The sequence below is a fragment of the Ursus maritimus genome, unplaced genomic scaffold (genome assembly GCF_017311325.1).
Source record: "Ursus maritimus isolate PB19 unplaced genomic scaffold, ASM1731132v1 scaffold_10, whole genome shotgun sequence".
In the NCBI taxonomy this organism is placed as follows: Eukaryota; Metazoa; Chordata; class Mammalia; order Carnivora; family Ursidae; genus Ursus; species Ursus maritimus.
In genome coordinates, this window is record NW_024423344.1 from 14,851,639 (window position 1) to 14,866,448 (window position 14,810).

At 32.6% G+C, this 14,810-nt stretch overlaps 1 protein-coding gene across 1 annotated transcript in view; it reads left to right on the forward strand.

The window, feature by feature from the left end:
• NBEA (neurobeachin) overlaps positions 1-14,810 on the forward strand; it is a 664,295-nt gene that overhangs the window by 235,120 nt on the left and 414,365 nt on the right. The window contains exons 30-31 of the mRNA XM_040622005.1: positions 1,950-2,388; positions 13,430-13,584. Coding sequence (XP_040477939.1) covers positions 1,950-2,388; positions 13,430-13,584 — 594 coding nt within the window. The remainder of the gene's footprint in view (positions 1-1,949; positions 2,389-13,429; positions 13,585-14,810) is intronic.

Sequence of the window (14,810 nt, forward strand, 5' to 3'; positions counted from 1 at the left end):
CTTAATCCGAATGCTATTGTTCTAAGTCTTATTTTCTGTCAGGTTTTATAAAAAATCTGAAACTGTTACCTTACCTCTTACTTTTCCTTCTCCAGTGCTTTGCCAGGCGTATTATTAAAATTACCTGTCTTCTCAAAACTTTGTTGCAGTTATCTTAATTTTTAGTCTTGGAACAACAAAGAATAGGTCTACACTATTTTTTATGTTGGTCATCCAGTGTTTGAATATTATTGTCATGTTCTACTGATTAATCTTTTCTTTCAATTCTAACATCCTTGAGCAAACAAACCTATTTAATACATATGAGGAAAATGACAATAAAACACTCAATTGTGAAAGATGTACATTTTTAGCCAATTTAAATGAATATTGTATATTAGGTTGAATAATGTGAAGATGTTATAATTTAAAGTAATGTATGTATCTAATACAGCTTGAATCAAGAAAAGGAGAATCAAAAGAAATAAAAGGTATTTTCTTTCTTTTGAAAACTTGACAAAATTATTCTGAAATCTGGAAAAATTAATAAATTCACATGTTCAGTAAATTTGGATGTCATGACATTAATCTACATTTAAGAAATTAACAAAAGAGCCTAACTAAAGAAATCCCTTCACATTATGTTTATTCCTTTAGCATGTGTGTATAAAACTTTGAACAAATTATGATCCCACCCAAAAAATAGGATCAGCAAAGGAACATTTTTCTGTGTTTTAACTAGAGACTTCACCAAAGGTTTTGTGAGATGTCTTGCTGAAATCCAAATAGCCCATTCCCTGTTGGACAGTCTCCTGATTTCCTGTCCTAATAACATTTCAAAATAAAGTACAACTAAAATAACAAATACCTAAGGGAAGTTTTATAGAACTTACAGATGTTCATTTTGAAGAGATCTTAGAAATAACTTAGTCTGTCCTTCTTGGTTTACAAAGGATAAACTTATATATAAGTCAGAGTAATACAAGTACCTAACATTTACTAAGTATCTACTTTATATAGGACCTGCAAGTAATTTACCTATATTATCTTATTTTCTTCTTCAACATGACTTTATCAAAAGCTATTATCCCTAGATTACATCAACTTTTCAAGGTCATCATTTAGAATTTGATAACATTTTATTATATAGGGAACCTCATTGCATCAACGTTTGCATAATGATATTGATACGCATTTGATAGGCACTTAAGTTTTAAAGATGTTTCTCTATTTTAATTGATAATATTGTATGTATATTTCTATCTGCATATATTTTATCTGCTTCAGTTTTCACAAATTGAAATTTATATTTATTCACAAAAAATGAGTATTCCGAAATAATTGTTCTTAAAGGCACATAGAAGCTAAATTCTTGAAGAGCATTATTTTCTTATTCAAGTATTTATCCTTTTGAAATAATCATTTGGCATGTTTTTTGCTATTAACTCTTCAGAATTTTAGGTGTAATATGTATGTGATTTTAAAATAATATTTTTTAACCTGTTTAAATATTTTAATTAGATATTATATTATTGGTTACTGAAGTACCAAAAAAAATATAACATGGCTTCATATTTTTAACGTAATATTACAGAAGCATAATAATTTCTCTTATATGATTGGTAGCTAACAAAGGATAAAGGGGAACATCATATAATAATTATTTATAAACTGCTATAAGAAATTCTTATGGGTACTATTTCTCCGTGCTTTTAAAGACATCAGTTTTGAAATGCCAGGTGGCTTTTAAAAGAAACAGGGTTCTGTTGAGATTCCTGAACAAAATGACAGGTATACGTGGATGGTATGTTTTAATCCACTTGTATTGTTATGCACATCCATTTAGCAGATTTCTTTTTGTTTCTCACAGATCTTATTTTCTTTATTCCAGTATGTGAGAGTATTTTATTAATAATACTGGATTTTCACTTGTGAAGCTTTTTGTTTAAACTAGCTTTTTTTTATTACAGAAACACCTGCTACGTTTCCAGACACTATAAAGGAAAAAGAAACACCAACCCCTGGTGAAGATATTCAGCTAGAAAGTTCCATTCCACATACAGATTCAGGAATTGGAGAGGAGCAAGTGGCTAGCATCCTGAATGGGGCAGAATTAGAGGCGGGCACAGGCCCTGATGCCATGAGTGAACTGTTATCCACTTTGTCATCTGAAGTGAAAAAATCACAGGAAAGCTTAACTGAGAACCCCAGTGAACTGTTGAAACCTGCACCATCCATATCTAGCATTAGTCAGACGAAAGGCATCAATGTCAAGGAGATCTTGAAAAGTCTTGTGGCTGCCCCAGTTGAAATTGCAGAATGTGGCCCTGAACCTATCCCATACCCAGATCCAGCATTGAAGAGAGAAGCACAAGCTATTCTTCCTATGCAGTTTCATTCCTTTGACAGGTGGGTACTGAACTTTTTTTTTTTTTTAAAGATTTTATTTATTTATTTGACAGAGAGAGAGACAGCCAGCGAGAGAGGGAACACAAGCAGGGGGAGTGGGAGAGGAAGAAGCAGGCTCCCAGCAGAGGAGCCCGATGTGGGGCTGGATCCCAGAATGCCGGGATCAGGCCCTGAGCCGAAGGCAGACACTTATCGACTGAGCCACCCAGGCGCCCCTGAACTTTTTATTCATAGTGCTCTAAATGCAGAAGGAAAACTAGGGTTTATTTTTAAAAATATTAGGAGGATCTCGAAAACCTTATATTTAGTAATATAAGTTCTTACTACAAAGAGTATCAAAGTGATAGGTCAACCAGATTGATCTCATAGTAAGGCACTTAAATAATGCATCTCAAAAACGGAGTTTCAGTATGGTATGCAGGACAGCATGTTAAATTAGAAATAGGGAAATCCAGATTCTAACTATAATCCATCATCAGTGACTACACTACATTGAGGAAGTGCTTTTATCTTTTTGGACTTAATTGTTTCAAAGAATAAAATGGGGGAGGGGTAAACTATGTCTCCCCGAGATCTAGTCTGGCTCTGAAATTCCTCCTATATCATTGTACTGTAAACTGTAATAACTGCTGGAGACTAAATAGTTTGCTTTAAGTAATAAAATTCAAATTTGAGTTTTAAATATAAGGATGGAAAAAATTTGAAAATATGGATGGAATTTTCAGAATCAATGCAAAGGCTATATTTTGAGGTGTGTATTTGAAAGTAAATATTGTTGAAGGGCATTTTAGGTTTCTAAACTATAACATGGACCATATATCTGCATTCAGATGTTAAATCATACAAGGGTTTTTACTTGAGAACAACTAATTTTTTTTTTTGTCCCACAATATATGCCATAAAAATGATAGTTCATAGAAGCAGGATATAACATTTTAGAACCAAAGAATGTGTTCATGTAATTTATCCTACTATTTAAAAACTTATGCAGCATTAGAAACATATTTTAGGATAGTCATAATTACTAACAATAGTACTTAACATTGATATTGGGACTAATATTTACATATTAGCATATAAACTAAAGAATTTGTTTACCATCTGAATTAAATTGTTATTGATGTTGAAAACACTTCCCCCCACCCAAAATTTATGTGTGTGTGAGATGATTGGTAAACAATTGTTTTTTGTTTTAGAGAAGATCAAGTTAGGAAATCAAATGTTTCTTAAAGTGGAATGTCAAAAATAAACATATAGTCAAAATGTGATAGCTATTCTGTATTACTTTTCCAGAATAGCCATACTGCTTTGTGCAAATTAGAGACAGTAATTTTTTAGTGTTTAGGGGTAGAGGTATGACATTTTCAGTAAAGGCATTTTCAGTTAAGACAGATTATCTTTTTTATATATAAATATAAATTAAACTTTACCTTTAAACATTTTAATTACTGTTCTACAGATACTTCTTGAAAATTTACTATGAAAATATAAATAGCATTACTTATGTCAGATATAAAGATGGATAAGAACAGTGTTCTCTACATTGAACTTACAGAGTAGTAAACGGAGATGAAATGTTTTCAAAAAATTGTCATGCAAGGTAAAAGTCTCAGAATTTTAAAAAACTAAAAAAAAGAAGGGGCTATAAAATGTAGGAAAATATAAATATTTCTTTTTTTTTAGCAGTTTGTGTTAATATTATATTTGGATGTTCATTCGTATAGTTCCTTGGACGTTTCTTATGCCATCTGAGATTGATGTCCTCTATTTCACCTATTTGGTTTATGTTCCCTGGGTATATGTGCATGTGTCTTTATGAGTATATGTAAACATATGTATGTAAGTATCTGTAATTGTATATAGCTATAAAAATGTTATAAGAATTCAACTTAGGGTCATAAAAATTTTGTGTTCCACTTTTAAATTATATATTTAAATTTTGTTAAAATACAAAACAAGGAAATACAGAGGATTATTGTGATTTGCTTAAGAGAATCCAGTGAAATAAAAATTTTCAATATTTGTGGTTTTAATTTGGATTATTGCTAGAACAATTTTTTTATTAAAACTTAACGAAGCTATCACTAGAGTGCCAATATTCTCAGCTACTCAAAATTTATTACACTTTTGTGAATATTGCTTTAAAATAAATAGAACTTTCCATTTGTTCCTGGTAGCATTTGTGCAAAGTGCAGTGGGAGTGGGATCATTATTCTAAATTGCATAAGTAGAAATGAAATCGAGGCACACAAAGCATATTTCAATTCTTTTTAGGAAAAGGGTCTCTAGTGTAGTTAATATATGCAGTAGCTCAAGTACTATCAAATGTAAATGATGAGGTGATATTGATGAAAGGAGGGGATTGAGGTCTCAGGGGGCGCTGATGACGGATTGAACAGAAGCGGCCTTGCACTGCACGTAACTCAAGTCTGTCGTCTTCACTGCTCAAAGCCATAATGGGAGGTGGCAGTCTGAAATGAGTTGCCACGGCAAAGAGTATTATTTTTGAAATGCTTTCACACAAATCACTAGGCCCTGCATACAACTTAGTTTCATGCTTTAATGTCATCAGGAGGCACAAATTGGTGTGTCTAATTGTTTGCCACCTGCCAGCAAAATGAGCTGCCAGCCAGCCAGACGGGTTTGATTGTCTGTCAGCCATTCAATAGATTGAGAGTGACAACATCAAAAATTTAACTTCAAACTCTAGAGCTTTGAGCAGCTTTTCAGAGACATCATCCCCACAAGTGCTTCTGGACAACTGCATTTTTCAATTATATTTCCAATATATTGCTACCATTTGCCTTATCTGTCTTAAGGTAGCTATAATTACATTATGAATTATATAAACATATTTCTGAAGCACTAAAGTCTGAAATCCAAGTTATGACATGTCTTTTAACATCAGATTGAATTCCTTGAAAATAGGATCCGAGATGACAGGCCTTAGAAGCAAAGTCCTGACTACTACCAGTTTCAAACACAGAATTATCATGGGTCTTACTCTACCAATAATGTATTTTTCATTTTTATCTGTAGTTGCTCATTTCTTTGTAACTAAATCATACTTCCTAATAATACTGTGCAATCCCAATGGAGGTCACCTAGGATTTTATTTTGTTTAGCCAATAGTTTATTGGTTTTATTGTAAACATGCTAACAATGTATCCTTTATACTCATTCTATACTGTAAATTTGAAAATAGCTGCCTAAAACAACGGATGTAATTTTAGTTATGTTAACTTAATGTGCCACTTAGGGTGTTTCTCCCTACATGGGATGGAGCATTTTTGAATTTCAGTTGTGAAATTTATAATATTATTTTCTTTAGGTAGATTACAACATCAAATTTTAGGAACATTTAAACTTACCTAAAATAAAACTTTTTCTTTCAGTATTATTTTATCACATTGTATTATGAAATATTATATAAATACTCTTACTTACATATCTGAAAAGTGCTGATTCTTTTTCTTTCTTTTCTTACAGTCATCATCTGTGCAGATTTACATATATGTCTGATTACACTGAGTGGCCCTAACAAATACATATTTATGAATTTTAAAGCACTGAAAATGCTGGAGATTCTCTAGTACTGTTCTAGAGTGAGGAAGCACTATGTATATAGAAGAAATACAGTTATGATAACATTATCATGGTTTGATTTCTAACCGAAGTGGTTAATAATCTCATCATAGAACACATAAACCAAATTGTGAAGCCCCCCAGCAATACAATCTCTTTTGATAGATTTAAATATAGATATATAGTTTATAAAATATTCTAGCTGAGCCATATTTTGTTTATACATTCGTACCTGTGTAATTTTTAGGTTGGGGTAACACTTTTCTCTAAAACCACAAATTAAGTTTTATCCTATCTTTTATGTTAAGACTGTAATCTTGTACATCCACACGATCGTAGTCTTTGGAGAATTTGGTATATATTTGTGATTTAGGTCAGTCTTAATTCCCCAGGGATTTCTAAGGTAATCCCCCTGCCGCCCCCCCACCGCTTCCTTAGTTTGGACAAAAGACAGGAAGAAAAAAAAAAAGCGAACAATATGCTTCTTCGTTTTAACCGTTATTATGTTTTAGAAAATTATTTTATGTCTGGGATATCACAGAAAGCTCACAATTGTGTTGCTTCTCTGGCTAACAGACATTGATCTTACATGATTTATATTTCATCCCTTTTGATTTTACAATCCCACTTATGTTTGAATTACTGGGTTTGGTAAGTTCAGGCAAACTGGTCTGTATATTTTTCCCCTCAAACTTTTAATTTCCTTACTTTCAAGTGTGTAAGTGTTTTGTTCTCTGAATAAGAAAATCTCTAAAATAAAAATTGTAAATATTATAGGACTAAAAAAGCAATGTAGATAGCCTTCATATTATTAAACCTAAAATATAAAGTTCAGCTAGCTGTTTACTCTCTAGTTTTTTAATATTAACATTTTTAACATTAGTGCTAAGGATGACAGTTTAGGGAAAATAATAAAGAAATGTTTGATATAGAGGGTGGACTCTTCCTACATTGATTTAAGATTATAAAAAATTATAATTACTGCTGAACTTCAATTTCTGTTCCTTTTTCTAATTTTTGTGAAATGTTTCGCTTCTATCACTTGAAGGATGAAAATGTAATTGTAAGCCACATTGATTAAAAGTCTGCCAACCTTTACATTTCAAAGTTTCTATGATGTCTAGCCACTGAAATTCCAGATTTTGCTATGCTCCAAGTGTGTCCTAGGTATAGTATTTTAAGGCCAGTTGCAGAAGATGTAGTTTTGACTGATTATGGTGGTTCCTCATTTTCCCTGTGTTGTTGCCTTTGCCTCTCCTGGCATTTACACAGACAAGTCAGCGAGCTGAATAAGTCTCTCTCTTTAAAAAGTGGATTAATGAAATTCTCAGTTATCTCATACATATTTTTTCAACAGTATTCTAAATATTTTATGAAATACAGACATACAAAACATGAAAATATCATAGCAGTAACCTTGTGATTTCTGATGAGCTGCAATAAATTGTCGTATCACCCTTAAAATCAGTGACATTGTTTTTTGCTAAGCTCCAATTTTGTCTTTCAAGATAAATGTTTAACATTTATATAAGCCTTGTTAGGGAAGAGTGTTAATCTGGAAATTAGGAGAACTGGGCATTAATTTAATAATGGATCTTTTTGTAATTAGTTATGTGATGTGACTTTTGTTCTCTTTGGCTCTCTGGGACTCAGTTTCTCAGCATATAAAATAATGCATTATTTCTTAAAAGTCCCAGAAAGTTCCAAAATCCAATAAATGAAATGATCTTGTAATTAGTCTCAAAAAAGTAGCAGGTAGCTATTTTTGAACTTGTTTAAAAGACCTGAATCCCAGAAAAGATAGAACATGTCCATTCCCAAAGATATCACCTCACTTTACACCCTTCAGTATCTCTCAAGTGGATTCCTTCTCTTATCTCCTAACTAGCCACACTACTTCTAGGTCCCCACCACCCCCACCAGTGTATCTTCCACATTTATGCCAGAGTCATTTTTCTTATATGCAAAACTGATAAAAATTCTGAAATAATTTTTGCTTATTACAAAATATATTACAAAATAAAAGATGAACTTCTTAGTTTATCTTCTTAGAAATATCCTTACATCAGTCATAAGATTGTATTTGCAGTTCCTTCAGTCTGCTATGTTTTCTCCTATCTCTTTGCCTCACTAAGGTTTTACTACTGAACTTTTCTCTTCTTGGCTAATTCCCTTTGTGCTACTTTTAGATTCAGCTCACTCTTCCCAATAATGCACATCCTTTGTCTTCCTGAAAGATCCTGTGCATAACTCTGATCAAAGCAATTATTGAAATATATTGCACAGTTGATTTGTTGGTTTCTTGTATTTCATTCAGGTATCTCTAATCCATGGGTTATATCTTAACTTTTCTTTTATCCCTCAAACTTGTCAATGAAGTTGTATTCCTTTAACCTGTCAGTGCTCAATAAGTGTTACAGAAAAGAGAAAGGGAGCAGAAAGAAGAAAGGGATTCTTAGAGGGTGTCACAAATAATTATAAAACTCACTTGCCTTGATGAGTCACTATTGAAAAACTCTTATCTTCAGTATCTCACTTTATACATAGGCCAAATCTTGAGGTATGCAGATAAAGTAGGAAACTTTTTATAAGATTCACGGGATTAATTAATGGACACTCCAAGACTCCGTCTTTGAACCACTTCTCCTATCCATTTGCACTCACTTCTTCAGTGATTTTATCCACTTTCCTGGCATTGAATAGTATATATGTTGATGATTCCCAAATTTATGTCTCAGCCCTGTCCTCTCTCCTCAACTAGAGACTCATCTATCCAATTGCTTATTCAACGTCACTATTTGGGTAATTAATAACTGTTCCAACCATATTCGTCCCTATCTTAGTTAATGGAAGGTCTGTCCTTCATGTTGCTTAAGGCAAAAATCTTTACATCATCTTTGACTTTTCTCTCACACCCACATCCCGTCTTCTGCAAGTCCTGTTTGCTCTGCCTTCTTAGTATAGTCAAAATTTGACCTACTTTTCGCCACTTTCATTTTGCCATTCTGATCCAAACTACATCATTTCTTGCTTGGTTTATTACAGTAAACTCCTAACTAGTCTTTCCCTACTTGCCCTTCCCCCTTTAAGTGTATCCTTAATATAACAGCCAGAATGGTCCTGCTTAACCTAAGATCATATTCCTCCCTTGTTCATAAGCTTTTAATGGCTTCTGATCCCACTGTGAGAAATAGCCAACATCTTTACAATGGACTGTAAGGACCTATGATCAGAACCCCTCTTACTTCTCTGGTCTCACCTCTTACAAGTCTCCACATCTTCTAGACTCACACTAGCCTTCTTCCTGGTCCCTCTGCCTGTGACACTCTTATGCTGTTCTCTGGATATCTTCATAGCTTGCTCCTCTTGCACCTTCCAGTGTTTCTTCAAATACTTTTTTTAGTGAGTCTTCTCTTAGCAACTCTCCTTATTCCTGTCTGTGCTTTATTTTTCTCATAGCACTTTCCATCTCATATACTGTATTAACTCATTCATGTTATTGTATCTTCTGTCTCTCTGTAGTGGAATGTAAGTCCATGAAGGCACAGATTTTGTCTGTTCTATATATCTCTTTATGTCAGAATTTAGAACCGCCCCTCCCACATCATAGTGCTCAATAAATATTTGTTGAATGAATGAATGAAGCTTAGACCATACCCCAAATCTCTGGTTTTGAGATAGGATAAATTCAGTTATGGAAAAGTTAACACTTATATGTATTATATATCAGTGTATTACAAAACCTATAGTTGACCATTCAATGGAACATTTTATTGAAGTGAGTTACGTTGAATAAGTTCTTGGCTTGTGCTATTTTGATGATAACTTTTACAATGTGTGAATTTTATGTAGTACAGAGGAATCATCTTCTTATTTATAGTTTGCTGTCATAGGTATGGAACAGAACTATGAAATTGTGTGGGAAAACATGGAAAGAATATTCTTAAGATAGAAAAATGCAGTTGGTAAAGTGTAGTATAGAGGATTCTGTGTAGCATCTGTATGAATAACAGATTTAGAAGAAGACTGGAATGGTAATAGTTTAGTTGGAATGTGTTAATAGTTTAGATTGGTGGCTCTTAACATTTTTGTGGCTGTATTTTTGAAATCCAGATAATTATTTGCTCACCCTAGAAAAATCCATATACTTTAGGGTATTAATGGAATCAAAATGGGTACCCACAATGGTTATGTAGACTACTAGGTAAGCCTTTTGGTCTGGATGGGATAGGTTACCAAGTGGAACATGTTGAGTCACTGATGGAAGATTTTGTAAGGGCTGAAAAGTTCAGTTTTCACATAATGTGTTAATCAACACATGTTGATAAATGTAAACTTGCAAGTTATTTGTAAAATAGATTGTTAGGACAGAGAATAGTTTAGTGTGTTAGGGGATGGGAATGTTGAAGAAGTGATATTAAGGACAAGAATGTATAGTACTCTGATGCTAGTAAACTATTTGGCCATTATAATCAAAGGAGAAATAGGCTGCGTAAAGTTGTAGGCTGAGAAAGAATCTGAGAACTCAGTCAAATCCAGCTTCCCACCTCTCTCAACACAACGCTGGTGACGTGATCATCCATTTGAACACATCAGTAGTTGGAAACTGGAGCTCATAAAAGTTACTAGAGATTTTTCCTCTTGTTGGTTTTAATTTGATAGGGAAATATATAGGAGTTTCATCTTATTTCCTTTTCATATACCTTCAGATTTTTAAAAATTGGTTTAATTTTTTTACTATAATTTTCTAGTCTCTCAGCCTTTCTTCCCATGACTCATTCCACATCTACTGTCATCCTAACTATTCTTTTATGGGCATGTCCTTATTCTTGAAATATAATGCCTAAAACTGCACACAGGGTTTTGTTTATGAGGTCCGACAGTCACAAAGTATATCAGGATTATTGTTTCTTTCAAACTGTGTACCTTTGCTGCTGGAGACCCAGATCACATCAGCACTTTAGGCAGCCATAGCAATCCTAACAATTGCTAAAATGTATTGATCACTTACGATATTCCAGGCAAACTGCTAAACAGTTTGTATGTATTATATCCATCTATCTTTTTAACAATCTTATGAGGTACAAACTATTATGAGTCTCATTTTAAACTGAGGAGAATGGAGCTTAGAGAGATGTACTTGCCCGATACCACACAGTTAGTAATTATTGGAGGTAGAATTCTAATTCATATATGTCTGGCATTGAAAACTCGGTTTTTAGCCACTGTGCTACTATATTTAAATGCCGTGTGGCACTACCAGATTCTGCTGAGGTTGCTCTCAAGGAAGTGTCCGGAGGCTTTCACATTAATTGCTGTTGAACCAGATGCTTTCAGTTCTCTAGTAGACTGGCATTTAATGTTGTTTGTAATTATTTACCATCCATTGTTATGGGTCGTTGAGATTAAATTTTTTCTCTCATTCATATAATTAATTTTTCACAATGTATTTTGCATAGTCTCAGCACTTGACAAGATGCCTATAGTAGTCTGTTAATAGACTTTTTGCCCAAAGTTGGTAATGACCTATTAATCAGGAGTTTGGGGCAATAGTTTTCTTACAATCTACAAATCTGACTCCTAGCACTAAAAGCCAACCTGTGTTTCTTATTTTATCCACAGTTTACAAATGACTTTTTTTCAAATTGAGAGTTGATAATTTTGCTTTCTTGCTGGATAGCCAGTGAAATAGTACATCTCAACAATTAGTTTAGAAGTTTAGAGAAGAGTTTTGATGATAAACCCAAAATACTAGTTTGTTTTTCTCTATTGATAGATCAGTATAACCAGATACCTTATATGATATAGGCACAGAATTATTTCATTTTACACAGTGGTAATAATTATTAACATTTATAGGACGTCTTATACTTAGAAAACCCTTTTAAATTAAATCTCATTTAATTTTACCAGTTATATCTGAAGTATGTGGCAGTAGTGTTGCCATTTTGCAATGAAAAACTGAAATTTAAAATCACACAACTTGAGAGTGATTTATGTCTCAAGACTTAGGCTTCTCGCTCCACATCCTGTATTCTTTCCATAATGTCACACTGCTTCTCAATGTAATAAATGAAGGCATTGGATGAGGAATGGTCAGTAAAAGGGTTGAAAGCATAAAGTGTGCTTTTGGCAATTAAGATAGTTAAGAGTTCAAGGTTGAGTCTAATGAATTAGATTCCACCTATAATGAGAAAAGAAGAAAATATCCAGAAAGAGATAATGAAGAAATTTTTGATACAAGTAAAATTATTGAAGATTATAATACATTTGGTAACAAATGTACTCCTAAAATTGAGAGTAATAATTCTTATAAATTTAGATTTTTGACATTGAAGAAATCATTGAAGACATCGCCATTAGTGTTTCTATGAAAAACAATATCATTAAGGAAGTTTAAGCCATAGACTTACTTGAGAATGAGCCATTGATATGATTTTAAGTAAAACTTTTTAATGAGACAATTAAAATTTTTAAAATGTATATAGGCACATTTGAAAGAACTAGTTTAGATTTGAAGTTTTGTACTGTCAGTCATTAGTTTTCAAGCATTCTATTTGAGCTTATAGCATCTCATATGTCTCCCTTTTCTATGAAGTTGCTGTCTGTAAACTGAGAATAATGAAGCTTCACTACTTGGAAATAAAGATATTTATTATTCTAGATAAATAGTTTATCTTTTAAAATGACATTTCTTATTTAAGGTTAACACAATGTCAAATTCAGAATTTTTTTTGTGTGAAATTCATCTAAATATGCTAAGGTAACATGGAAAACCCCTGTGTCCAAAATGTCAAGACTTGAAAGCTAAATAAGTCTTTAACTGAGTATCACATGTATCATTGAGTTCTTTTTCATTCTAACAACTATGAAAAACTAAATTTCTTTTCAGAACAATAAAGTATAACCTTACTATGCCCTTTGATGTTCGGTATTCCTTGGTTAATTTTTAGCTTTACTATGAAGAAGCTTCAGAATGTGGCTTTCAGAATGGTTTTTATGTTTTTATGACAATCTTACACGTGGAGAACATAATATGGATAAGAAAGACATTTTATGCATATTTTGCAAAAAAGAAAAAACAACTGCAGATCCAAAACATTCTAACTTGAGCACACATTTTCCTGTTTTTCCAGATTCATACAAGCCATCTTAAGAAAGGTCTGCACACTCCAAATTCTACATAAACATTTGCCGTATTAAGTCAACACACTTCACAATATATCCTAATGTCCATATCCTTTTCACCAATGAAATTGGCCTCATAGAAAGAAAATTGGCCTAAGAAAGAAAGAAAGAAAGAAAGAAAGAAAGAAAGAAAGAAAGAAAGAAAAAAGAAGGAAAGAAAAAAGAAAGAAAGAAAAGACAATTGAATGTTGACTGTAAATGTCATAGCAGGGTTGGATTTCATCTTAAACCTTGTGTTTGTTATTTTTCATCACTTCTTACTTTGCAGGAGTGTCGTGGTACCTGTTAAGAAGCCACCTCCAGGTAGTTTGGCTGTAACCACTGTGGGAGCTACTGCTGCTGGAAGTGGGCTGCCAACAGGCAGTACCTCTAATATATTTGCTGCTACTGGAGCTACACCAAAAAGTATGATTAATACAACAGGTATTGTCCTTATATATTTTTGTGATACCTCATCTTTTTCTTTCTGTTTTCTATATCTTCATTTTTCTGCTTATTTGATCTTAAAAATTAAAATGCCCTGATCATTTAGGATTATCATAATCTTTAAGAAGGTTCTACTCTATGTTATTACCTTTCAGAATTTGTCTGTACTTATAAGACATTTTTTAGTGGTCATTTTAGAGGGCACTATTGGTTTTTGTTTTGAGTCTTCTCAAAACACAGTGCTATTTACTTTCAGAGTTAAATCAGATTGCTGAAAGGTATTTGGGGAGCAAAATCAAAAGATAACACTGAAGTTTGATATGTAAAAATTAGTCAGTGGTATCGAGAATATCACTAAATATGTTAGTGATAGAAAATAGACTTAGTGACATTTACTGGTTGAATCCTAATGTGTATTTTTTGTAAAATCCACTAAGGAAAGGCAGAGCTCCCCTAAGAACCTTGACGATATGCAAGAGCCTCAACTTGATGGAAGAAAATGCATGTGAATAAGAACCATTATTTGGCATTGAATTAATTTATGTAGATTGCGGTTGTATCCAATTCATTGTCCAACATTTTCCTAATGATGCTAGGAACAGATAATTCCAAATCACTACAAATCTTAAAAGCCTGCCTAAAATAACCTTGATTTATGTAAATTTCCAGAAATGTTCCTGTTGATTATTAGCTAAATAAATCCTTACCCAAATCTTTGTGATTCCATTTTAGGTATTTATACAACGCAAGATGATCCCTGACTTTTCTTCCCTGACTATAGTAGTCTTCTCTTCTCCAAACTGTATAGCCTTGAACTTTTCCATCTATTATCATTACTTAGATTCTTCCCATTTTTATTAATTTCATAGCTCTTCCATGTGCTTTCTGTATATCTTGTTTATCATACCACCCGAGTCTGACATATCATGAACAACATATTTATGGGGTTGTAGTAAGTAGAATATACTCTATCAAGCATATTTATATTAGCAAATAAACATTATTAATGGCATTGTGTTAAAGAACATAACATCCTTGGTTTATCTATATTCTAAATAAATATATCCAGCTTGCCTGAAGAGTTAAAAATTTTTCTATACAATTTATAATCTTATTCTTTATACTCATTCTGCTTTCTAGAAATAGGAAGAAAATATTTTTTTACCAGTATGTATATATGTGTGTATATATATATATATATATATATATATATATATATATAT